Source organism: Delphinus delphis, chromosome 15, assembly GCF_949987515.2.
Source record: "Delphinus delphis chromosome 15, mDelDel1.2, whole genome shotgun sequence".
NCBI lineage: Eukaryota > Metazoa > Chordata > Mammalia > Artiodactyla > Delphinidae > Delphinus > Delphinus delphis.
Genome location: NC_082697.1, coordinates 85907811 through 85933306, shown reverse-complemented (window position 1 = coordinate 85933306; position 25496 = coordinate 85907811). Strand labels below are relative to the sequence as shown.

At 56.1% G+C, this 25496-nt stretch overlaps 1 protein-coding gene across 5 annotated transcripts in view; it reads right to left on the bottom strand.

The window, feature by feature from the left end:
- Positions 1 to 25496, bottom strand: part of CARD11 (caspase recruitment domain family member 11) — a 111672-nt gene that overhangs the window by 8461 nt on the left and 77715 nt on the right. For 4 of the 5 annotated variants that reach the window (XR_009522176.1, XM_060032517.1, XM_060032519.1 and 1 more), the window contains exons 3-19: positions 22465 to 22677; positions 20805 to 20942; positions 19388 to 19713; positions 16365 to 16544; positions 15282 to 15434; positions 14695 to 14820; positions 13949 to 14146; positions 11898 to 12074; positions 10937 to 10988; positions 9269 to 9351; positions 8198 to 8298; positions 7144 to 7196; positions 4757 to 4889; positions 3983 to 4184; positions 3433 to 3559; positions 925 to 1165; positions 184 to 280 (exon numbers count right to left, since the gene is read on the bottom strand). Coding sequence is in view for 4 of the 5 variants with exons in the window: in XM_060032517.1 (XP_059888500.1) it covers positions 184 to 280; positions 925 to 1165; positions 3433 to 3559; positions 3983 to 4184; positions 4757 to 4889; positions 7144 to 7196; positions 8198 to 8298; positions 9269 to 9351; positions 10937 to 10988; positions 11898 to 12074; positions 13949 to 14146; positions 14695 to 14820; positions 15282 to 15434; positions 16365 to 16544; positions 19388 to 19713; positions 20805 to 20942; positions 22465 to 22677 (2600 nt within the window). In the remaining variant the exon portion in view is untranslated. The remainder of the gene's footprint in view (positions 1 to 183; positions 281 to 924; positions 1166 to 3432; positions 3560 to 3982; positions 4185 to 4756; positions 4890 to 7143; positions 7197 to 8197; positions 8299 to 9268; positions 9352 to 10936; positions 10989 to 11897; positions 12075 to 13948; positions 14147 to 14694; positions 14821 to 15281; positions 15435 to 16364; positions 16545 to 19387; positions 19714 to 20804; positions 20943 to 22464; positions 22678 to 25496) is intronic. The other variant, XM_060032521.1, reaches the window with a different exon arrangement.

The following is a 25496-nucleotide window of genomic DNA, read 5'->3' as shown; positions in this document are numbered from 1 at the left end:
CCGAGGGGAGCGTGCACCGCAGCTGGGGAGGGTGCAGAGGTGGGGCTCCTTCTGGAGGGGGCGGCCCTAAGGAGCCCGGTTCCCTGCAATCCACCATCCCACGGAGATGGATGGCTCCCACTCGGGATCCCCTCCAAAAGGGGCTCGGGTGGTGTGAAGCCGGCGGGGTGCTGGGTGGCCTACCCGCAGGGCCCGCAGGGTGTGGTGTGCCGTGTCCGCCTCCTCCCGGCTGCCCCGGTGCATCAGGCGCTGCAGCTTGACCAGGAGGAGCTGCTGGGCTCTGGGGAGGTGAGAGGGGAAGGCGGAGCCTCAGGGGTTGGAGAGACCCCAGCGCCGAGCCTGGGGAAGCCGGCGGGGGGCCTGGCCCGGGCAGGGGGCTCTACGCAGGGTGTGAGCTCTGAGCCCCAGGGGTACACCGGGGAGGGACTGGGCACTGAGCATCTGGGCTTGAATCCTGCCTCTGGCACTGACTCATCTTGGTACTGGGGCAAAGTCGCTTAACTTCTCTGAGCCTCGGTTTCCTCATCTGTAAATTGGGTCTACTGAGGCTGGCCTTGCAGGGCTGGCCTGGGCAGCAGAGCCAGAGTCTGTGGATGCTTTATAGATGCCCGGGGCGTCTAACCAGGGGCAGGCTGATGCTCAGGCCTCAGCGGCTACTGCTGTATAATTACAGAACGACGCTGGGGAGATGGGCTACGGAAAAGATGACCGTTGAACGCAGGAAGCATAAACTCAGGCTCTAAGCTGTCCAGTAATGATGGAAAGATGGCGCTCTGGGATTTAGTGAAGCAACGGGATTTAAGAGAGCAACACTCCTGGGGGGCTTCAAAGAGGAGGAGGGAATGGGGGGCGGTCACTGGTCGGCAGGCAAAGGCTCCCTGCCGTGAGCCCCTCTGCCGAGCTGCACGGCCCCGTCGGCCTCACCGGCTGTAGCTGGGGATGGTGCCCATGTCCAGGTCGTGGTCCGTGAAGGGGTCGACCCGCGCACACAGCCACTCGTGCTTGTCCTGGTACATGGTGTCACGGACGTGCACGACGTCATCGCACTTCAGGGACATGGAGCAGGCGTCCAGCTGGCTGGAGATGTTCAGGTTGAGCCGGATGTAGAAGGAGTCCCCCGACGTGATCAGGCCCTCCTCCATGTCCTTCAGCAGCCTCCGGTACCCTGTGGAAGGAGAAGACGCAAAACCCATCGGTGAAGGGCCTCCCACTCCTGGGCTCCCCGCGGATGACACCCCTGTGATGCGGTCCTCCCAGCACGGGGGCGTGGTTAGGGAAACGTCTGTCCTCCCCGATGAGTGAGCAGCTGAGTTACTGATGGCTTTCTCTCTTTGTCTTGGCTGCCAAGAAGCTCAGAGCGAAATTTTGTGCCAAGTTGCAGCAAATCTAGGACCTCTGCTGCGATCTCCATGTCCCTCCCTACCGATACACGGTGCTTGTGTTTTATCATTTCTGTCTTTGATTGATAGGTAACTTACATGCAGTAAACCCCATCACCCTTAAGCATTACGCACGATGGATGTTCACAAATGTCTAGACCTGGGTAACCACCATTCAGAACCTTCCCTCATGCCCATGTCAGAACCCTGCAGGGGTAACCTCTGTGCTGACTGCCAGCAGCCCAGGTGAGCGCTGCCTCGCTTCATATGCGTGGAAGCAGACAGTACGTGCTCTTCCGCCAGAATGTGTCTGACATTCACTGCACGTCACGCCTGTGCGCTTCAACCGCGATGCTGCAACGTAGCATCGTGTGTTCTTTTTTTTTTTTTGGCGTGGACCGTTTTCGAAGTCCCCATCATATATTGCCTCTGTTTCATGTTTCCGCTCCTTGGCCACGAGGCATGTGGGATCCCAGCTCCCCAACCAGGGATCGAACCCACACCCCGCCACACGGGAAGGAGAAGTCCCAACCACCGGAAAGTCCGGCGTGTTCTTTTTCCTTGCTGTAGAGTATTCCTTCCACGTGGTGCTGATTTATCCTTTCTCTGGTGTGCACGTTTGTCCTGTTTCCAGCTACTAGGGACACCTCTGCTACGAACACTCTTACACCTTTGTGGACGTACGTACTCCTTTCTCTTGGATGTATTCACAGAAGTGGAATTACTGAGTCACTGTGCATACGGTCAGTTTTAGGAGATACCGCCAAACGGTTTTCCAAGGTGGTAGGACCACGGCACACGTTTTAACCTTAGTTAACACCATTGCCCTTTAGTGTGAGATTTTATGACTCCTTTTGGAAGGAAGCAGGGCATAAAACTATGAACACAATAAACGCAGTAACGTTCAGCAAACGTCCAAGACATAAATCCATAATATAAATCCTGAAATCAGCCCCACGTGCAGACAGCCGTAACACAGTGGAAGCTAAAACAGTCCTCATCGCCAGGCCCAGAAACAGTTCCTCAAATGCTATGTCTCACAGGCGACACCTCGCACACCAGGGAGACTTGAGCCAGCGGGCCTGTCTGAACACGGAGAGACGGGATTCCCGGTTGGGCCCTTCCCACCCACCTGGGCGGGGTTAACACTCATCACCATCTGAGGGCTCCACCACCCGGGAGGAAAGGCCCTACAGACAGGATCCTGCCAGAGGGAACCCTTCTTCCGCTGAATTCCAGACGCAGGGCTGCTGCTACACAAAGCCAGGGGGCTCTGCTCGTACTGGGTTCTACGGCACCGGGGCTGGTGGGCAGGGCAGCACCCGGAGACTTCCTGCTGGGCTGGGATGCCAGCCTGGCAGAGGGGAGGAGCCCTCCTGCAGGAGGAGAAGGCTGGGCCCCGTGTCTGGGGACAGAGCATCCTTACTTCCGCACTGACCGGGCACTGCTGGGAAGGAGCACGGACAAGCAGGCGGCAGCGGGGAACCGCTAGAGAGAGCGGCTATTTATGCTGTGTTGAAACATTCATGAGCCCCTGGTGGTTAAAAATAAGATCCAGCTGCAGAGATAATCATGCAAAAAAAACCCAGAGGTGAGAACGAGAACTCAGAGTTGGGGAGAAGGAAGACACTGCCTAGGAGTCTGGGTCGGGAAAGAGGGGACACCCTGAAAAAGCTGCTGGGAGGCCAGATGAGAAGGGGGTGAGGCCCGGCTGTCCTGCAGCAGATGGCCTGGCCGCGGTGTGGCTCAGTGGGCCCGCGGGTGCAGGGGCGGTCACCCCAGACTCACTGCCTACGTCAGGGCCGGGAAGCCTGAGAGAGAAAAAACTAACCTCAGCCTCGCAGAGAGAGCGGGGAGCTGGCCGGGCAGTCTGCTCGCGGCTGGACGTGCTGCCTCCACCGTGAGTGGGGCAGAGGCCCGAGGCGCGCCAGGGCAGGTGTGTGCCCACGTGTGTCAGCGCGCCTGCCCTTCCTGCCCCACAGCTGCCCCCTCAGTCCTTCTGAAGAGCAGATGAGCAAGGGGAGGGACCGCCCGCCCCGCCTGGGGTCTTCACCTTCCTGGTTGACCTTGTAGTGCAGTGTGACGGGCCCACTGCACCTCTGGACGGTCCAGTGCACCTCCTCCTTCGTGCACGTCTCCAAGGGGACGCTCTGCTTCTCGCCTTTGACGCAGCCTTCTAGCTAGATATCAAAGACACATTGTCCTGCTCGGGCTCCACGGCGAGGCGAGCGGAGCTGCGGGGGTGAGACTGCCCCGCCGGGGAACAAAAGCACCTCTCCTCAACAAAGACCAGCTCAGCGCTGCTGAGGGAAGAAAGCATCGCCCTTAAACGGGGTTCACGTGCCTCCCGCCCGCCGCCTGGAGCACGTGTGCGCGCGTGTGCGCGTGCACAGGCTCTAGGAACACGAGCCAAGAGTCGTGGAGAGGAGGGCCCGGGGAGGGGCTTCCAGAGAGGAGCTGACAGGCCCGCCCCCTGGCAACCCCTCCTCCTGGCCAGGAATCCGCAGCTTAATGCAGGCTTGGGGGGGGGGGTCCCTGCGCCGTCAGCAGCAGATGTGCGGAGGAACCAGAACTGCTGCCTCCCCCAGCCCCCAGCCCCTCACCAGCAGCAGCTGGTGGCCCTCGCGGAGGCCGGCCTTCTCGGCCAGGGAGCCCGGCTTGACCGCGTGGACGAAGCTCCCGCGCGCGTTGCCCCCAAGCAGCGTGAGCTGGGAGATGAGGCTGTCGCCGCTCAGCGTGGTGTGCTGCACCGCGGGCCCGGGGCCCCGCACGTGCCCCAGGGACGTGACAGACGGCCGGAAGGGTCTGCGTCGGGAGATAAGACGGGGGTTAGGCAGCTGTAGCTAGGACTCCCAGCCGGGACGCCCAGAGAGCGGGGCCTGGGCTGCAGCGTCCCCGGGGAGTCACGGAAGCGGCCACCTTAGGAGAGAGCTGGCGACCGGCTCCTGCTGTCACAGCACACGCCAGAAGCAGGGGCCCCGGGAGACACTGCCACCGGGAGACGGAGGTCACACACGCCCCGGCTGCTTGCATCGGGTGCAAGGGCTGCCGGCCCCTCCTCGCACCCCGGGAAGGCTGCGTGGACACAGCCCACCGCGCTTCGGGGAGTCACAGGTGGGGTCCGGGGCCGGTCTGACATGAGAGTCCCGTTCCTTGCCTCTGCCGGGCTGTGTGGCCCCGGGCAGGCCCCGTCCTACGTGGGCTTGGCTGGGGGTCAGGGGTAGTGATTTCTGACTTTGGGACACTATGATTCCCAGACTCTGATTCTAGAATACGGGTGCTGTGGACGATCCCCTTTGCAGGGGATCGAGGGGAGAGCAGCCTTCACCTCATCCCTGCCCCTCAGCCCAGCCTCCCCTCTCCCGTGACCTCGGTACCTTTCTAGAGAGAACTTCCTAAACATGAGGTTGACCTGCTCCAGGTCGTAGGCGTCCAGGCCCTCAGACTGGTGCGAGGAAGAGGAGGAATGGGTGGAGGGGGGTCCGAAGGGGAACCGCTCGTGGCTGTCATCTGCAAAGGCGTAACGGACGCTTCAGGCCCCCGAGCAGGAGGGAGGGCAGCCCGCGGCCTTTCTGACGTGGCCGAGGCGGCTCCTCCCTTTCTGCCTCCTGGCAACTCCCCCGCCCTCCCCGGATGAGGGAGCAGCGTCAGTCAGCGGGTCCTGGAGGCCCTGGGGGTATAGGGCCCAGTCCCGGCATCCTCTCCTTCAGAGCCACTCCCCCGCCTCCACGGGGAACCTGGAAAGGCGCCGCCATTAGCGGGCACTGGCTCTGCTTTGGAATCGGGGTCCAAAGTTTCATCTGGGGACCTCAGGTCTAGCCACCATCTACCGGCCTCTGTGGGTCTGGGGCGGGGCTGCAGGACCAGCGTGTGGACGGAGTAAGGAAGCCCCCACTCCTCCCAACTCGGCGGAACCCTGAGCCCCCCAGGGAAACACGCCCACCCTGCACAGCTCAGGCCGCTGGGATGGGAGATCTGCAAGCCCTGCTCTGGGCTGATAACAAAGGCTTCTCTGCAGAGAGAATTTGTCCCGACACTGCAAAACGCTCTGGACGGCTGCCCAGAATTCTCTTCCCAGCTCTCCCCTTTCCAAACTCCTGGAGCTCTTCCCATCACCCAGCCTCGATTAGGTGCCGACCTCTCTTTAACACTTGAAAGCTGCTGGTGGTCACCAATTAAGGAGAGCCACTAATCTTTCATTTTATCTGCTGGCAGCCTGAGCCGGCGAGGGGTGGAGGCAGGCTGGTGGGAGCCCTGGAACCGAGGGGGCTGGCGGGCCACACCCAGAGGATTCTGAGCCCGGCTCCACGCTGCCAGCTCCTCGGGGCCCGAGGACGCTGCCACCCTCCCAAGGCGCCGGGCCATCTCCCGAGAAGCTGGAACCCTTCCTGTTCTTCTCCCCCCTGTCCATCCAGTCAGAAGCTCAGGTCTGGGGACTTCCCTGGTGGACCAGTGGGTATGACCCTACTCTCCCAATGCAGGGGGCCCAGGTTTGATCCCTGGTCTGGGAACTGCATCCCACATGCTGCAACTAAGAGTCTGCGTGCTGCAACTAAAAGATCCCGCATGCCGCAACTAAGGCCCAGCGCGGCCAAAATAAATACATGATAAATAAATAAACAGGGGCTTCCCTGGTGGCGCAGCGGTTGAGAGTCCGCCTGCCGATACAGGGGACACAGGTTCGTTCTCCGGTCTGGGAAGATCCCACATGCCGCGGAGCGGCTGGGCCCGTGAGCCATGGCCGCCGAGCCTGCGCGTCCGGAGCCTGTGCTCCGCAACGGGAGAGGCCACAACAGTGAGAGGCCCGCATACCGCCAAACAAACAAAAAGCAGCTCAGGTCTGCAAACCTGCATGGGTCTCCCCACTGGTCCTCAACTATGCCACCACAGTCTCTGCCACAGCAAGAACTCAGGGACACAGGTTCTGTGTCCCACGCAGCTGTAACAGGGCCTGGGAGGTGCAGGAACTCAACGTGTGCTGGGCCTCGCGGCTGCAAGGGGTGGTGGCTGGCGGGTGCTGCGTGCACGCTTACTCCCTGGAGACGCAGCCCTCGTTTCTGGCTCTGCGTGGCAACATGCTGGGCCGAGGGAATACCCCCTCCATCATACCAGCTCTGCCTGTGGGTCGGGTTCAGGGCTACCACAGCCCCTCCAGTCTCCCCAGTGCCTGCCTGCCCCACACCTACAGTTTCAGGGGATGAAAACCAACCTTAATGGCCGCCCCATCTCCATCCCAGGGCCCCAGCCCCATGCCTGCCACTCGTCTCGCCGAGGCTGGTTAACAGCTCAGTTAACACCTGGCTTCCTAAGGGGTCCCCCTGCTTCCAGTCCCTCCTCCACCACACTCCTCCTTAGTCTCCCTAAGACTCTGTTTCTTCATCTGCAAAACAAGGACGACAACAGCATCTCTGAAAACAGCCGCTGAGAGTCACTGGAACTGGATCACGGCGCTTGGCTACCATCACGAGAGCTATGCTTTCTTAAAAACCCAGACCTGACTGATTCTACACTCAGCATCGGGATGGTTCCTACTGTCTGCGGAACAAAGGACAGGCCCCTCGGGCGCTTCCCGGCCTGAGCCGCTCAACCGGCGAAGGCCTGTCTTCCTTGTGCACAGACAGCCCTCTCGGAATCCACTCTGCACACGTCTCCTGAGGACCTACTGTGTGCCAGGCTTGCCCCAGGCAGGCTCTGCTGGAAAGTCAGGATGGGGCCGACGTGGCTGCCACCCCTGTAATGTCTCTCAGACCTGCTGGGTACCCACCGTCAAGATCTAAGGCATCGAAGCCACCGCTGTCATTGTCATCTTCAACTGTGCTGCAAGACATAAGGGGGGACAGGAGAGCTCTCCTGACTGTGTGTGCAGGTGGGCAAGGGAGAGCGAGGCTTCCGGAACGTTCTGGCTGTCCGAGAGGCTGTGGCTCTGAGAGGGCAGGATGGGTGGGAGAGGAAGGTCAGCAGGTGGGTGGAGGGCTGTGGGCCACGGGAGGGCTGCACGAGGCTGGGTGCTTTGCTGGGAGGGCAGGGCGGCCCCAGAGCCTGCAGAGGCCGCATTAGCTGGCGTGAGGACGGACAGGAAGAGCTGCTGAGCAGAGTCCCCGACAGCCCCACCTGCTGCTTCCCACTCATTCCTCTCCCCGGACGCAGAGTGCTTAACAGCGTTTATACTCGGACGGGCTGCATTGTGTGACGGGCCCAAACAGACAGGACAGGACGGGAGTGAGGCGCGTGTTCCAAGAGCTGTAAGCTGTCCCTGTGTGGTTCCTGTGATGCAGTAATGAGGCCCAAGCCAGGTGGCTGGCAGGACCCAAGGTGGAGATCCAGCCCCGCCGGCCACTCCTTGGTCTGGCCCTTCTAGGAACCACCACCAACCTCTGACTCTGAACGTACGGTGCTAAATATCTGATGACTGGAAACATCTGGATGCCCAGGCATATCTCTACTGTGGTCTCCACAATGGGGACACTGATGGCCTCCACGAGGTGAGGAAAGGGGAGAGGCAGTAGCAATGAGGGGGACATTCACAGGGTCTCTCACTCTTTGGCAGAAAAAGCCAAGCTCTGGAACCATGGGATGGAGAAACCTGATTTCTCGGTAGCAGGGGGCAAAGCGATGTCGGTTTCGTCATTTGCTAGCTAGCTGGGGGGCCCTGGGAAAGCCATGTCCCTTCTCTGAGCCTCAGCTTGCTCATCTGTAAAATGGGCACCATCCTGCCTATATTTCAAGCTTCCCTTAAGGACTGCCGCGTTAGTTAAGTGTCGAGCGGCACAACAAGCACCAGGAAAATGTCCCGCCCCCTCCCTCCCCCTGTCACCCACCTCCGATGAGGCGCATCCTCCTTACAGCGTCTGACGATGGAGTCGTTCCCTGGGGGCTCGGCCGTGATTGACATGATGCTGGAACGGCTTCGATGGGGCTGCTTCAAACACACACACACGTTACGGGGAGCTGCACCTCCGCGGGCACAAATATCATACACACACGGACTAAACTTAAATCAGATGCGGCCCCGCCTGCTACACAGGCAGTGTGCGCCTGCAAGCTGGTTCTCAGCGGCGACCTTGGCCGAGGAAGGCTCGTGCTCAGCCTGGGGCGGCCGAAGCCACCAACCCTGGTGCACGTCTGCTCGCCCCGGGGACAGGAAGCGGGGAGGCGGCTGGGAGCCCGAGAGACGGTCCTCGTTTGTGCCCAGCACAGGCAGAGCTCTCTGTCCCCAGAACTGCCCAGCCTTGGGCACCTGCTCTGCACGAGAGGAAGACCTTTGGGGCTGGTGGATGCCCACGCAGACAGCTCGGCTGCTGGAGGGTGGCCCTCTGAGACAAGGCCCGCTGGCTCCTGGCAAGGGCTGCCTGCACTGAGCGCCTGGGATTTCCCCCCCCAGAGCTGGGCTCAGACAGGGGCCATTCCTTATCGCGTCTCTCTCCTCCAGGGCCTGACGCTGGAGCAGCTGACCAGCTTCCCAGGGCTTCCCCTCGGGCTTAGAATTTCTAATCCCACGCCTCCTGCTGCCTGGCTAGGGGGAGTGACACCGCTCCGCCCAGGTGGGCTGGAGGGAGGCGCGCGGGTGCCGGGCAGGCCTTGCTCTGCCGCTCTGGCCCCCGCCGGCTGCCCCCCTCCAGCTGCCGGAGTCGCCAGAGGCTGAGACGCGGCAGCGTCAGCCGCCTGTGCAACTCGCCGCAGCCCTGCGGAGGCCCGTCTCTTCCGCCCACCGAGGGTTAAATTGGGAAAGGAGGTGGCAAGAAGGTGTAAACACATCGTGAGGCCAGGAGACGTCGAGCAGGGCCTGGGCTGCAGCCCTGGGCGAGGAACGCGGGCGGGCGAGGCCGGGGTGGGGGGCCCGGCCCGAGCTCCAAGCCGCAACGGGGAGCGGCGGTGAGGGCCCTGCTCACCATCTTGGAGAAGGAGGTGGTGATGGGCAGCGACCCGGAGGAGCTGGGGCTGGCGTCCGTCACGTCTTCTTCGTGTCCCCTCCCTGTCCTCGGCGAATCGGGCAGGAGGCGCAGACGGAAGGGGCGGGGGAGAACGGGGAGGGCAGGGTCAGTGAGAGCCCCTGGGGCACTGCGCCCCTGCGGCCGTCCTGTGGGGGGGGGCCTCCTCTCCCCTCCGCTTGAGGAAGAGCCGGGTCTTTTCCCCACCATGTCCCTCCCCCCACACAGGCCCAGGGCGGCCTCGTCAAGGCTGGACGATGCCCTCCGTCCTGAGGGCCAAGGTGGGCATCCCGGCTGGCACTCTGTGTGTAACAGCGGGAACTGGGGCCGGAACGTCCCCACTAAACAGGCTGACTGGGGACCGGGGCCAATGGGCTGGGTGTGCTGCGTCCTGCGCAGACCCTGGCGCCCCTGTGCTCCTTCGAGGCTGCCTGGGGGCTTCTGCACACTCCTTTCGGCCCTCGTCTTGCTGCAGGGGAGTGGTCAGCTTCCCCATCCACAGCCCCACGCGCTGGTGCGTGTGCGTGCGTGCGTGCACAGCCAGCCGCACACGTGCACCCCGGTCCGTGGCGCCCTTGAGGTCCCTGGCCCAGCGCCCCACGTCAGGCAGCCGGCGAGGCTCCGTCTCCGCTGCACCCCTTTCCCTCTGCTGGGCACAAACGCCCTCTCCACTTCTGCTGGCTGCAGGCCCTTTACACCTCCCTTCTGTACAAGGTCCCTGAAACACCTGGTCTGGCCACCAGGGAAGTGGCTCGGCCCCCACCTTAGGGCTCCCCTTCCCCCGGTGTCCCCACCAGGTGCAGCCCAGATCTGGACCCCTGGCTGCCCTGCTCTCCTTGGCAGGATGAAGCCCGTGAACTCGGGCCTGGCTGTCAACCTCTGCGGGCTCGTTCCTGGCGCCGTCCTGCTCTGACCCTAGGAGGCAGCACAGCTTTCTGTATCACACGCTTCCCAGGCTGCACATCCATGTCTCTGCTTCCTGCTCCATCCCGGGGGGCCCTTCCGGAGGCCGTGCCCAGTGGCCTCAATCCTCCCTTTTCTAGACCCCGTCTGCACGTGCCCTTCTTGACAGATCCTTCTCCAGCCTTCTTCCAACTGCTCTCTTAGGTGTCTAGAGCCACATTCCACCTCCTCACCGATGGCCCTGCCCGAGTACCTGGGCTCTGGAAGCATCTACGTGGACCTGCCAGCACCTGGCACACAGTGGGTGCCCGGTGCACCCAGGCAAACCCTCGCTAGCCAGCTGTCGCTCCAGAGTGGCGCTGAGGAGGAGTGAGAGGAATTCTGGGGACAGTGTGTCTCGGAGAACCCGGGGTTGAGGGGTGAACTGGTGGCCTCCCACGCCGGGGACTGCCTGCCCGGAAGTCCGGGAGGGAGGCCAAGTATCGGGGCTCCGGACGGACCCACGGGGAGAGGACCTCAGATGTGACGTTTCCGTGGTCGGGGCTCCCGCCCTCTCCGATGACAGCGAATAGTAATCACCATCTGGACACCCTGCCGCCCCGGGGCCCCAGGGCCCCCGAGACCCCTCCCGGGTTAACCTTGCAGGATCGACGCCTATGATGGGAGAAACAGATGGACCGAGAGTCAGAGTGACAGACAGGAGAGGGATCCGGGCGTCTCACTAACCTTGAAAATCTGACGTTCGCTTCAGGCTGATGGGGGATTTGGCTCTCTGCAGCTGAAAGAGGGGAGGGGAAGCAAGGAGACAGAGGACACAAATCAAACAAGGCCTGAGACACACGTCACCGGCGCTAAGGCAAGAAAGAAACTGAGGCGAGCCCACGCCGCCCTCGTCACGTGGCCGCAGGAACCACGGAGGGCACAGGATACCCCACGGCCGTGGCCCCCCGGCCCAGCGCAGGCAGCCGCTGGTACAGACACGCTCGCCCCACGGGAGGCGCTGCCACGTGGCTCGGATGGTACAAGGGCCGAGAGTGGAGGTGGGGTGGTGCTGTGCCGCTGAGCAGAACTGGCTACACGGCACGGGGGAGCCTTCAGGAACAGACGAGGCTTTGGGGCAGCTGCCCCGGCCACCCCGGCATTAGGTGCTGGCGGGTCCAGGCCGGCCTCCGAGGTGCTGCCCTAGGCCTTCCCGCTCCCTGTGTGCGAGGGCGGGGAGAGCAGAGGCCCCGCCAGGCCCCGCGTGTGAGCCCGTCTCATTCACTCAGTCACATTCATTCTTTCCTCGGCTGATGGAGCGCGCTAGAGACAGAGCAAAGCAGATAGGATGAGTGCTGCAACTCCAGCTCCATCACGAGCCACCGACGTCGGGAAACACGCGACAGGCGCTCAATACCTATTCGCTGATAAACAAGTGAATTTGGAGATCGTGCTTATATCATTCTCTCTCCTCTCTCTTAACTTGTACTCCATTCGTAGGAGATGAAAGAATTCGCCGGAACAAACAAGCGAGAAGCACAAAGCTGGCACGGTTTCCCTTCACAGGGCTGATGGCGGTCAAGTCGCATCCGGGGTCTGAGACCCGCCCCAGGACCACGTGAGGCCCTGCTGCCTCCTCCCCCGCGTGCAGGGGGCCCCCAGCGCCCCGGTCCCCACCCCCGGTGCCTCCCGGGCTGCGTGCGAGCACCTGGATGCCCTTCAGGTTCATCCTGCGCTTGGGCGGGTGGTAGGGCAGGAAGTAGCGGCTGTCCTCTGGCGAATCCTCTGAGGTTGAAGAATCGTCAGCCTCCTGACCGTTGGTCCTGGGGCTGGTGTCCCCAAAGTTCTGAGAGATGATGGTCACTGGCAGGTTCCTGGGCAAACTCTGGAGACAAGGGGAGGCCGTGTCCGTGACGGGGCACAGAGGAGCTGCCGCCACGCGCAGGAACAAGCTCTAATGGAGCTATCGCTCCCTCGGGCCCCAGGCTTGAAGCTCGGACGGCCTCCTCCTCTTTCCTGACCCCCGCGTCCACCCCGATGCCAAGACCTACCACGCTAGCTCCACTCTCCTCCTCACAAGACCCCCGCCCCCACGTCCCTCCCGCCGGGGCCCTGGCGCAGACCCTCGCACTGTGCTCTTTACAGTAGAGGGACTGCCTCTCAGATGGCCTTGGCCCCTTATCTGATACACCACCATCAGATCCACAATTTCAGGCCCTAGGCCTAAGCTACAAATGTAAGAAATGTTGCTGAATGACTGGATAATGATAACAACAGTGCCAGGTACTGTCCTAAGTAATTTATAGCCATTATCTGAAGCTGAGCTGCAAGGATATTACGTAACTTCTGGTTGGTCCCCTCAAAGCCACGTAACACCCTCATGCTACGTTGCCTCCAAACCCAAAGCTTTTGGCCTTACTTCCCGCACAAAATCCTTCACGTCCAAGAATAACTCACGACCGAGCTCCTTAGACGACGGGCCCACTCGGCTCCCTCCTGCTACCCGCTCCAGCCTACCTCCTGCCTGTCCCCGCCTCCCGCTCCATGGATGACAGACCTGCCAAGCGCGGCCTGCCGACGGCATGCCATGGGTGTCACGCCTCCAGGCCTTTGCTCGTGGTGTCCCTGTGGGCTGGAATACAGCCCCATCTTTCCTCACCTAGCCAGGCGCCGTCACAGCTTTCGTTCATAAATTCAGCAGATGCTCCCCGAGGGTCCACCCTGTGCCTGGCCCTATGCTACACGCTGGACAAACAGAGGGGCCTACACGGCGCTGCTGCGTCATTACAAACTGTGGGAAATGCGCAAAAGTTGAGGGCATAACAGAGGCTCCTGGTTTCCATCAGGAACCGGTGAAGGCCTAGCTGAGGAAGTTGACACTTCAGCCAACCCCAGAAGGGGGTCAGAACTTGGCCAGGTGAAGTCCGGGGACAGCATTCCAAATGGAGGTCCCAAGGCTGGCTTCTCCTGTAGGGAGTCTTTCCCGGAACCCTGACAGAATGGAGGCCTCCTCCCCTGGGCGCCTACAGCGCCCCTCCAACGCGTCATTTACAACAGTTGGTTGAAATGTCACGCTCCTGGATCTGCGTCCAGCACTAGATCTGAGTCCTCTGGGCGAGGGGCTGGGAGGGTGGGTCCAATCCTGGTTTCCCTGGGTGACTGACTAGCGATGCCCTCGGGGAAGTTACTCAGCTGCTTGTGTCTGGATTCTACCCTTGGCCAAGGAAGACAGCGATCTTACTGTCCTGGCGGGCAGTCCTGCGGCACAGAGGGCACTTAGCACGGTACCTGCAGACACAGGCACCCAAGCCCACAGCTACGAGAGTGATAGTATCATCTACCTGCCTGCATCACGGCATCGCTCACTTCGGAGCGCCTGGGGCCCCGCGGTGACACGTGCCTGAACTTCAGATCGAGATAAACGACGGTTTCCTTACAGGCCCTACTGACTTTAACGGGAGCAGGGCGTCTTACACCCGATGACCATCCAGAGGGGTTTAAGGACACCCAGTGGCAGGCTAACGGCCGACAGAGGTCCCCTGAGGAGGAGCTGCGGTTCTAACGCGGGAGTGACTTGCCCGAGATCACCCGGCCAGCAAGCGGCCCGGCCAGGCTTTCGTCCTGCCTCTTCTAGCTTCAAAATGAGCGGCTTCTACTCATGACGACCCAGACACACGGCGGCTCAGGGGCACGGCTGCTCTGGGCGTGGGAGGGAAGGGTGTGCTTCCTCGCGGGAGCGCGCGCGCCCGGCAGCCCCACCTGCTCGAGGCCGCCACTGTCCCTGGAGAGGCGCCGGAGTTTGCTCTCCAGGTTCACGATGCAGGCTTCCCGCCGGACCATCTCAATCCTCATCTCGTCGTTCTTCTCCTCCAGCTCGCGGATCTGTTTCCTGTACTTGTCCTTTTCGATTAAGCACTGGGAGTACTGGGTCTGCGCCTCGTCCCGGGAATGGAAGGCCTGCCCGGAGGAGGAGAGGGACGAGGCTGATTGGCTCTTTGCCCCGACGCTCCCAAGTGAGACCCAGACGCCCGCTCCCCAGCCCACGTGTCAGTCCCACGGCCTCTGGCCCTTTTCTGGACCCTGACCCCTGGGCATTTCAGTCGATACCATCCTGAACAACACGTCACAGCCCCCGTCTATCCAGCCCCAGCTGTGTCTCTTGGAGCCCACCCTCCGCCCTAGCGAGCGGCACCATTATTATTATTTCCACTTCACAGACGAGGCCTCCAGGGAGTGGCAGCTCGCCTGCAGCCACGCGTCTGAAGAGTGACGGGGTCTGGACCTGGCCATCTTACTCTAAAGCCCGGGCCGCCGGGCTCCAGCTCAGGCCCCCATGCTATTCAAACGAACTGGGATAGAATTCATTTTGGGAACGGAAGCAGGAAAGATGGATTCACGAGTGATTCCGGCGGAGTTAATGACACTGCCCCGGACAAAACCTCCTGCTGGACCCCACGGCCCGGAGCCCGCAGGCCTGCTGCGCAGCCGCCCCGGGCAGCCCGTACCTGGTCGCGCTCCCGCTCCACCTCCTCCAGCTGCAGCATGAGGGTGTTCATGCGGTGCTTGTACATCTCGCAGTCCTTCCCCAGGGTCGAGCACTTCAGCTGCAGGTCCTCCTTCTCCTCCAGGTACTGCGAGCACAGGGGGAGATCAACACACGCGTCAAGCGGTCATCAATCGGGGCCGAGAGCCGTTTTCTGGCTGCGTCTTCCCAGAGCCGGCCTGCCCCTCCCCACGGGCCTGACCTCGTGAGAGGCAGCTCTCTGACCAGAGGGGACCAAGGTAAAAGGCCAGTCCACCAACGGAGATTTGCTGTGGACCTACTACGTGCCAGGGAATGAGCGGGAGACAGGGTGGACGCCACGTGCGCCCTCCCGTGGCCTTCAGCCAGGGGGGAGACAGGTGCCGTGCTAACGCTCAGTAATTCACGAGCAACTGACGCACAGGGAATTGACACCAGGGGCCAGACCCGGTCCCTGGAAGAGAGTGTGGGCTCTGGAGGTTCCACTAACACACATCCGTGCTGTACAGGGGCTCCCGGCCCGAGGGTGCCAGCTGGGTGGGTGCTGCCCCGACCGCCCGTGGGGCCCACCTTGTCCCTCAGCTCCTCCGCCTGGCGGACCTCCTCCTGCAGGTTGTAGATCTTGTTGACGAGCTCCTGCCGGTCCTCCAGGGCCTCCTTGCGGTCATGCTCCAGGATGTCCAGGATGGCCTTGTCCGAGTCCGGCAGGCTGCGCTTCCCGGCCTGGGCGGGCGGGGAGTGCGGAAGGGGGGGGACGTTTAACGGGGCTGGGGGCAGGGGCCCGGGAAGGCGGCAGACAAAAGTGCCGGCGACACACTGGGCAAGCAGAAGGTTTTGTGCCAGGGAAGCAGAGAGAGGCAAGGGTCGCTGTCTCTCGGGGTCCCTAAGCAGCTTATCATTTACGAATTTTATCACCTGGAAAGCAGCATAAAGCCCACTTCCGCGCAGAAACATCCCGATGCCTGTCGTTCTGCCCCGGCTCTTATCAGAGCTCAGAGGAGCACTCACTGCTGCTCCACACACTTCACAGGTGACAACAAAGAGAGGGCTGATCTGCCTTCCAGATGCCTCCCCCGAAATACCAATTAATCTCTCCGACTAAACCGGGACGCATCCTCTGCTCTGAACGAGAGCCTTCCACGCCAGGCAGCCAGTCCTGGGGGGCGGGGGGAATCATTCCGGAGGAAGGGGCGGGTGCCTTTTTTCTTCCCTGCGTATGTATTTGGGGCTATTATTCCTCCGTACCTACAGATGATTCTGTGATGGCAGGGGGGGGAGGCTCTTGAAGTTTTAACAAATCACACAGAGCTGAGAGTTGAGTTTCTTGGAATCTTTAAGGCAAGAAGATTTCTCGGATGTACTTTTCTCACAGCGCCCAGGGCAGTGATTTTGTGTGAATGGCGATTTTCACGGAGTGGTTCAGCCAGGGGAACATCGCCACAAGTTTTATCTCACATAATGTCGTGCCTCTGAGAAGTGGGTGGTGTGGTCACCCCCGCTGACAGAGGAGGGACTAAGGTGCCCGAGGATGACATGAACTCTCTGTGGTCCTGCAGTCAGCAGGTGGTGGCTTTGGGACTCACACCCAGGTAGGCATGTCTGTCCCCGACCCTCCTCCTCCCTTGCGCCCACTGTGCCCGCACTGGCCCTCACCTGGATGATGGACTGCAGCTCCTGGATTTTGGTCTTCAGCATTTCATTCTCCCGCTCCAGCTCCAGAACTTGCTCCTTCTTGGGCCGGTTCTCGATGTCGTTCTTTAGTTTCAGCGACTGATTCCTCTCCAGCTTGCATTCCTCCTCCATCTTATTCAATCGATGCTTGAGCTGGTCGATCTGAAACACCCACCGGGTGCCGAGGGGAGAACGCAGTTGACAGGAGACATTCAGAAAAGGCAGTGCCTCCCAGATCCTACTGGACTTCCAGCACGAGCTGTGCTCTGCCCCCCTCTCTCCTTCCTCCAGTTGGTGACAGAGAAGGCCTCAAAGAAACCTCTTCCAGTGAAACAAACCACCCCCTCCTTGTTGAGGAAGAGGGTCCTGATCCATTAATTTAGAACAGTTCTAAAGCAGTTACGTCCCCTGGAAGACTTCCTCAGGCAACTTTTGTGGAGCAGAACAGATTACAGACTAGGATAAAAGGCACCCAACCTGGCGTTTCCCTGAGGTATGTTATCCATTTTAAAGGTCTTTTAGGATGGGTTTCAAACTCTGATCCTCAGAAGTCAAGATTCCCTCAAGAACCCTCGTGTTATCGCAGGGAGCAAAGAGATGGGGGGGGGGGGGATCCGGGCCCCACCCTGACTTCACACCCCACAGTAGTTCTGCATATGCACAGGTTTTGGCCTCTTGTGTTTCACACAAGATTTTAGTTGAACAAATGGCATTGCTGCCACTGACAGGATCTCTGGCCTAAAGGACCTGCCCAGACCTAGTGTGTAAGAAAGAGTGGCTTCCTGGAGGAGGAGGCAGTTACTACCCCTGGAAATGGGACAACTTCTCCAGCTGTGCTGAGCTTCACCCAGGAGGCGAGTGTGAGGAACTGAGACCGGGAGGAAGCTTCTTAAACCTCTGTGACTTAGCCTGGCTGCTTCCCCAAACTGATCTGCCTTGGCCAAACACCTAGAAGAGGAAGATTGTTTTCAAGGTCTGCAAGGAGGAGGGTACCAAATGGGTGAGCGTCCTTTTTCAATTCTAGGCTTATGGGGGGAACATCTCAAGACATCTGGCAGGTGGAGGGTGACGGCTTCAGCAAGGAAGGACCTCGGCTGTACGTCCGTGGTCTGAGGGAAGGAACAAAGAGGCATGCAGGGAAGCAGCCTGGGCCTGAGAAATGGCCTAGGACTCAGCTGGCCAGATGTTCTTTCAAGTTCTAGATATGGTTTCTCACTGTTACTATATGGCCAGAAAAACATAAAACAGGAGAAAGTTCTAGGAGAGAAAGTTTTAAACCTCCGCCACAGGTTAACACCTCCAAATCCTAGATGAGACAGCACAGAAACCTTGCTTCCTGGTCACACACACACACACACACACACACACACACGCACACAGTCCTCCTTAGAGTCTTGGAAGATGAACCCAAGTGACCTGTTCTGGGTCTAGATCCCCAGTCCCAACCAAGTGGACACAAAGTGTGTGCTTACTAGGTCAGCCATCTTGCCAAAGACATATTTCAGCATCTCAGCCATCCTAGGGCTGAGGTATCATTTTCATTTCCATGTAACTGGCATTTACGAATGAGGAAACGGAGGCCAAGAACCCACTAAGTGGTAAAGCCAGAAGTCAGATTTGAAGTCAAAGCCAAAGGGTTTCAAAGCTCTTGCGTTTTGCCTGCTATGCCACCGACTCAATCCACCTGAATTCTAGTGGACTGTTTACTGATCTGTCTGGTTCAACTAAATTGTAAGTGACCTGGGCACAAATCAGGTTATTTATGCCTATGTCCCCCGCGGTGCTTAGCACCGTGCCTTCCACATGGCAGGGGCTTCATAAATGTTCTGAGGGTCTATTTTCCACCCAGCAGCCAGAGTGATCTTTCTAGATATAAATCATTTGTCGCTCGCAGCTCTCAATCCCTCAGTGGCTTCCGTCACTACTGGAATAAATTCCAAGGTTCTTACCAAGCCCCCAGGATCTGGACCCTGGCCGTCTCCCATTTGCTCATTTGGCTCCAGCCCCACTGGCTCTCCTGCTGTTTGTCGAAAACACCAAGCATGGCCGCTACCTGGGGCCTTTGCACTTGCTCCTTGCTCTTCCCCTGAGACTTGCAGGGCTGGCTCCTCCCTCTCCTCAGATCTCTGCTCCTGTGTCTCCTTGTCAGGAACGCTTCCTGACCATCCTATTTAAAACAGCACCCCTCACTCACTATCCCTAAACTCTTTTCTCCCTCTTCTTAATAGCACTTATTACTACCAGCGATTGATGCATTTCTTTTCTGATTAGAATGTGAGCTCCATGACAGCAGGGCTTTGGTTTTGAGTTATATATCCCTGGAAAAGAGGCTGGTGCAAGGCGGTGCACAATAAAAGGAATGAATGAGTTAAGCAATTCCCTTCTCCATCTCCCTTTTGGAAGTAAACTCATTAATGACATCTACCATTTGGCTGCTGGACTGTTCACTGATAAGTGACTCTTCCACTGTGTCATGCTGCGCTTTGTGGATACAGCTGTGAAGGGCAGAGTCCTGGCCTCAAGGATCTCATGAATCCACGGGACAGGTGCTGTGCCCATCTCCTTGGGATTTTCCCGAGGGCCATAGAGCTGGGCAGGCCCCTGAATCCTCCATCTTCCCCCTCACCCAGCACGGGTGCAGTGCCCACGAGCTGGGCCCACGTGCGCATCTCTGGTTCACGTGCCTAGTGGGTCCTCGCTCCGGAGCAAGTGGGAAGCTCCACCGGGCCCAGGTGCGCAAGTCTGCACGTCCTGAGCAGGACGTCAAGCTCACTGGGTCTGTGCGCATGTGCACACATGCGCAGTGGATCTGGGCGCTAAACTGCGGCACCGAGCCTCGCTGGGTTGGCGTGCGCGTGCGCACAGTTGATCTAGGCTGCCGGAACTCCCGCGTCTTCCTTTCTCCCTCACCTGGCCAGGTGTTAAACCCTGCCCCTGCCTGCCCGGTGGCCTTCGCTTCCCGCTCACTCACTTTGGCCCAGCAGCTCCCGCCACGTGCCCCTCACCTCGAGCTGGAGGTCCCGGCTCCGCATGACCGCCATGTTTTTCTCTTCGCTGAGCTGGGCGTAGCGCATGGCCAAGTTGTAGTTGTCATCCTTCACCTTGACCAGCTCGTCGTTGTAGCTGTCCCGCTCCTCCTTCATCTTGTAGTACCGGTCCCGGAAGGTCAGCAGCTCCACCTGTGTCAGCGTCAGCTGCTTCCTGTCGTCCTCCAGCTGTCGTGACTTGGCCAGCAGCTCACACCGCTGCAGGTCCTTGGCCTTCATCTGCTGCTGCAACTTGATGACCTCGTTCATCAGGAAGTGCGTGAGGCCCTCGTGGCCCTCCTCCACTGTGGAGAGGGGGGCACCCAGTCAGGCCTGAGGACTGGGGAGGGGAAGAAGGGGGTTCCAGACGTGGGGCAGGTGTCATTCGTTCACTCATTCACTCACCAACATTTTACTGAGCTCTTACTACCCATCAGGCACCGGGGATTCAGGGTGCGCAAGACAGCCTTGGTCCCGGTAGAGCTTATGTCTGGTAAGGGAGACAGACATCAAAAAAGCAAGTGATCACACGCAAATATAACTACAGAGTGAGAGGACTGTACAAAGTAAAGGTATGGGGGACTGTGAGAGTGTGTAACGGGGTGGGGGGGACCAGATCCAGCTGAGTGGACAGAGGCATTAGAGAAGGCTCCTGATGGATGGGCTCAGGTATTGAGGAGAGAAAACACATTCTAGGAAGGTGGAACAACATTGCCAAGGTCCTATGGGAAGGGAAGAGGAACCTGGCACATTTCAGAAACTGAAGGAAGACCAAAGTGGCTGGAGCTCAGAGAGAGGGAGAGGCAGAAAGGTGAGGCTGGGAGTATGATCAGGGGCTGGACCATGTAGGATCCTTGTGGGCTGCACTGGGGTCTTCAGATGGCAACAATGGAAAGCCACTGAAAGGTTTTAAGTAGGGGAGGGTGACATGAGGAGTGGAGAACTCATTGGATCAGAGCAGGAATGGATATAAAGAGCTGATAGGGTTGCATGGGTCTTGACTAGGATAGGGGTGTATATGGAGAAAAGACAGATTTAAGAATATTTAGGAAGGAAAATTAAGATGACAAGATGACCACGGGCTCTGGTTCATGGGATACTGGCAGGAGGGTAGGCAAAGGAAAGGACAAGATGAAGAGGGTAGGGGGAGTTCCACCCCCCCAACACTCATGGGGGATGTTCAGTAAACACCCACTTCTCTTGATTCAGTTTGTTCCTCCGTGACCTACATTTCATCATCAGGCAGAAATAAGTGGTTGACAGTTCCTAAGTGCCACCGGGGCACTGTCCTGACGTCACAGATCCATAAGCTTAGAGCTGTCCCACCACTGGACACACACACACACACACACACCCCTCCCATCACAGTCCGAATGCTGCTGGTAAAGCCACTTACCCACAATGGTGGAGAATCTACGAGTGGGTTCCTTTCCCGTCACCAGTTTGTACAGTTCTGGGTAGTAAAATTCCAGACTCTCCAAGAAGGCCACGTAGCCCCTCTGCCCCTTCGTATGCAGAATGTCCAGCAGTCGGCCTAGAGGAAAGGCCAAATCACTCGGTGGGCAGCAGCGTCCATGTCTCCAAATCCAGTCTGACGCTGGGCTCACATCCAGACAGTACACTCTTAAGAAGAGAGTCTCACCACATCCTGTCACTCCTGAGTTTTATCTTACAGTCCAGCTAATGTAAATCGAAGTGCTAGGCCCTCGGCAGGGACTGTGAGTGTTAGTTTCCTTTCTCCCAAAGACTGGTGGAACCAGAAGCAGCCATAGGAAACCAACAGTCTTAAAGAGCTTCCCAACTGGCCAGGGCTAAAATTAACCACACAGGGTCTGTGATTGAAGGAGGACGGATGTACAGCAGTGGTTACGGAATAATACATGGTTCTCTGGGATTCAGACCAGGAAGATAAGTATTTGGGTGGGGAGCTAGGAAAAGTCCTAGGAAGCAGGAATAGCTCCATGTTCTTCAGTGGGATTAACACATAGTCTGGGAACGTTTTTACTCTAAGTGTAATTTCCTTGGCAGTTTTCAGTTTTTATCCTACCAGTTCCACTTATTGTCTACATTTCTCGCCCCTTCCTTAAACATTTTGTTTTCAGCTGTTTCTTCCCTTGAGGTCCTAAAACTCAATCCTTCCCCTAGGGTAGACATAATAAATAAATTTCATCTTGTGTCACCTGCCTGTTTGTCACAGCCGCCCGAATTCTAAAGTTACATCCAGGCTCAGTAGGAAAACATGCTGGGATTAGTGATGTTGGTCAGGTATGCAAAAGAGAGTCATAGCATATGAGCTACCTATCACCAGTCATACTGTGGGCAAGTGAGTTTCAGCCCTCTTCAACTGTGAACCACAGAAAGAGATGCATTTTACATTGTGACCGCATGCTTACACACAAAACATATTTTGCTACAAACATATATGTGAATACACACACAGATGTATATAAAACCAAAACAGTTCACAAAGCACACTTACTACCTACCTTTAATGCATGTGGTAAAGTGTCATGGACCCCTAGGCGGTCTGGAAAAGCCTATGGACCCTTTACCAGAATAACATTTTCACACAGATAAAATGCATTGGATGACAAAGGGAATCAATCATAATAAGGTACGTGAACAAATATTAAATTTGCGACTCAGTAATAAATGGGCTTCTTTATCAATGCATCAAATAAGCCAATCTCTTGGCAGGTCTAATAACTACTATCATTTCAAGGGAAAGATGAGTATAAATGATATTTTGAAATCTATAATAGCTGTAATGTGATAAGAAGATATCTGTAATGTTTACTGTTGACAAGGACACAAGTGTTGCTAATCACTGTGATTTGTTGCCTACCTGCGTCCATAATTGAAGGGAACGCTAAGCCGTAGGTGGGTAAAATAAGGATGTAATTTCCCCCCGGCCGAGTTAATAGACCCTCTCTACCCATGGACAGTTTGGTGGGGGACCAGGGGTGGGGAGAGGTCTGTGGACTCTAGTGAAACATCCCTGACTGAGAGAAACGTCCTTTTGCTACAGCTAACTGTAAGTTATCTCCTGAGGTTACCTGCCCGGTTGATCTTGGACGGCAGCATGGGAGCATTAAGCACTTCATCTTCATCTTGTTCATCAATGACCTTGCACTGGCGCAGGTAGGGGGTGAGCTTGGCCGGGTTGATGTAGCGACTCAGCATGTGCCGGTTGCACTCCACATTCTCCCACAGGGCATCCTCTTCATCCTTCAGTGTCTGCATATAGTCATCCATCTCTGGCACCCCTCCTTTTAGACATAAACCCCAACAAGGTTAATAAAAGAGCCTCACTGGAATAGCTCTATAAACTTTGGAGAGATCTCCAGTATCCACTGTTAGGTGAAAAAACAGTAGAGAAAAGCATATATATTCTACTTTTTTTTTTTTTTTTTTTTTTTTTGCGGTACGCGGGCCTCTCACTGCTGTGGCCTCTCCCGTTGTGGAGCACAGGCTCCGGACGCGCAGGCTCAGCGGCCATGGCATCATACTATATGCTTTCCTGTTTCCTTTTTCAACTTGCTTTTTTCTCTCTGCATTTACTGAGATTTATCTAGGTTGATACATACAGACCTAATTCATTCATTTTTAAAAACAGCTTTGTTGAGATATAATTCACGTACCATACAATTCACCTTTTAAAAGTGTACAATTCAATGCTTCTTAGTATAGTCACAGAGTTGTACAACCATCAGCACAATTAACTTTAGAACATTTTCATCACTCCCCAAAGAAACTTCATACCCTTCAGTAGTCACTCCCCTCCAATACCTGCTCCTCCAGCCTTAGGCAACCACTAATCTATCTTCTGTCTCTGTAGACTTGCCTGTTCTGGACGTTTCACTTAAATGGGATCGTACAACATGTGGTCTTCGGTGCCCGGCTTCTCTCCAGGTTCATCCATGTTGTATGCAGCATGTTTCAGTACTTTTTACTGAGGAACACTTCCTCATTGTATGGGTACATCACACCTTGTTTATTCACCCATTGATGACTTTGGGTTGTTTGCTTATTACAAATTATGCTACTATGAAGATTCATGTACACGTTTTTTTGTCAACGCATGTTTTCATTTCCTTTGAGCAGATATGCAGAAATGGAACTGATGAGCCATAAGGTAACTCTATGTTTAACATTTTGAGGAACAGCTAAACTGTTTCCCAAAGTGGCTGCACCATTTTACATTCCTGCTAGCAATGTATGAGGTCCTAATCTATTCCTGCTAGCGATGTATGAGGTTCTAATCTATTCCTGCTAGCGATGTATGAGGTCCTAATCTATTCCTGCTAGCGATGTATGAGGTTCTAATCTATCCCTGCTAGCGATGTATGAGGTCCTAATCTATCCCTGCTAGCGATGTATGAGGTCCTAATCTATCCCTGCTAGCGATGTATGAGGTCCTAATCTATCCCTGCTAGCGATGTATGAGGTCCTAATCTATCCCTGCTAGCGATGTATGAGGTTCTAATCTATCCCTGCTAGCGATGTATGAGGTCCTAATCTATTCCTGCTAGCGATGTATGAGGTTCTAATCTATCCCTGCTAGCGATGTATGAGGTCCTAATCTATCCCTGCTAGCGATGTATGAGGTCCTAATCTATTCCTGCTAGCGATGTATGAGGTCCTAATCTAGTCCTGCTAGCAATGTATGAGGTTCTCATTGTCAACAATTATTCTTGTCCATCGTGTTTAGTACAGCCATCTGAATGGCTGGGAAGTGGTATTTCACTGTGGTTTCGATTTGTATTTCCCTATGAACTAATGACATTGAGCATCTTTTCATGTGCACATTGGCCATCTGTGCATGAGAAATGCCTCTTCAGATCCTCTGCCCATTTTTAAATTGGACCTTTGTCTTTAATATGGAATTTTTATGTGTTCTGGATACAAGTCAGATATATGATTGGCACATATTTTCTCCTATTCCGTTGGTTACCATTTCACTTTCTTAAAGGTATTATTTGTAGCACAAAAGTTTTTAATTTTGATGTAGTCCAATTTCTTTTTTCACTTGTGCATTTGGTGTGTATCTAAGAAACCATTACTTAATTCAAGGTTATAAAAATTTACTTCTATTTATTTTTCTAACAGTTTTATACTTTTAACTCTCACATTTAGGCCTATGATGCATTTTGAATGAATTTTTGTGTATGGTGTGAGGTAAGGGTCCAGCTGTTTTTTACATGTGGAGATTGAGTTGTTCCAGCACAATTTGTTGAAAAGATTCTTCTTTCCCTATTAAACGGTCTTGGCACCTTTGTCAAAACTCAATTTACCATAAACGTGAGTGTTCATTTCTGGACTCTCAATTCTATTCCATTGACCTATATGTCTATCCTTATACCAGTACCACACTGTCTTCATTACTGTCAATGTGCAGTAAGTTTTGAAATTGGGAAGTATGAGTCTTCCAACCTTGCTCTTCCCATTTCAGATTGTTTTGGCTATTCCGGTCCCCTTGCAATTCCATATGAATTTTAGGGATCAACTAGTCAATACTTGCAAAAAAGAGTAGTTGGGATTTTGATAGTGAATCTGCTGCATATGTAGATCAATTTGAACGTATTACTATCTAGCAATTAAGTGTCATACTCCAAGAATATGGGATGTGTTTCTATTAATTTAGATCTTCTTTAATTTCTTTCAGCAATGTGTTGTAGTTTTCAGTGTACACTTCTTTTGCTAAATTTATTCCTAAGTATTTAAATTCTTTTTGATGGCATTGTAAATGTGAACTGTATTCTTAATTTTATTTGTTGAATAAAATTCATTGTTAACATATGGCTATGCAATAAATGACTTCTGTATATTGCTCTTCCATCCAGCAGATTTACTGAAATCATTTACTAGTTCTAACAGTTTGTTAGTGGATTCCTTATGATAGGATGTTTTCTATATGACTTTCCTATGTATAAGATAATGTCATCTGCAATTACACTGTTTTACTTCTGTCTTTTCAATCTGGATGGCTTTTCTTTTCTTTTCTTCTCTTTTTTTTCCCCTCTAATTTCCCAGGCTAGAACTTCTAACACAATGTTACACAGAAGAGGCAAGAATGCACATCCTTTTC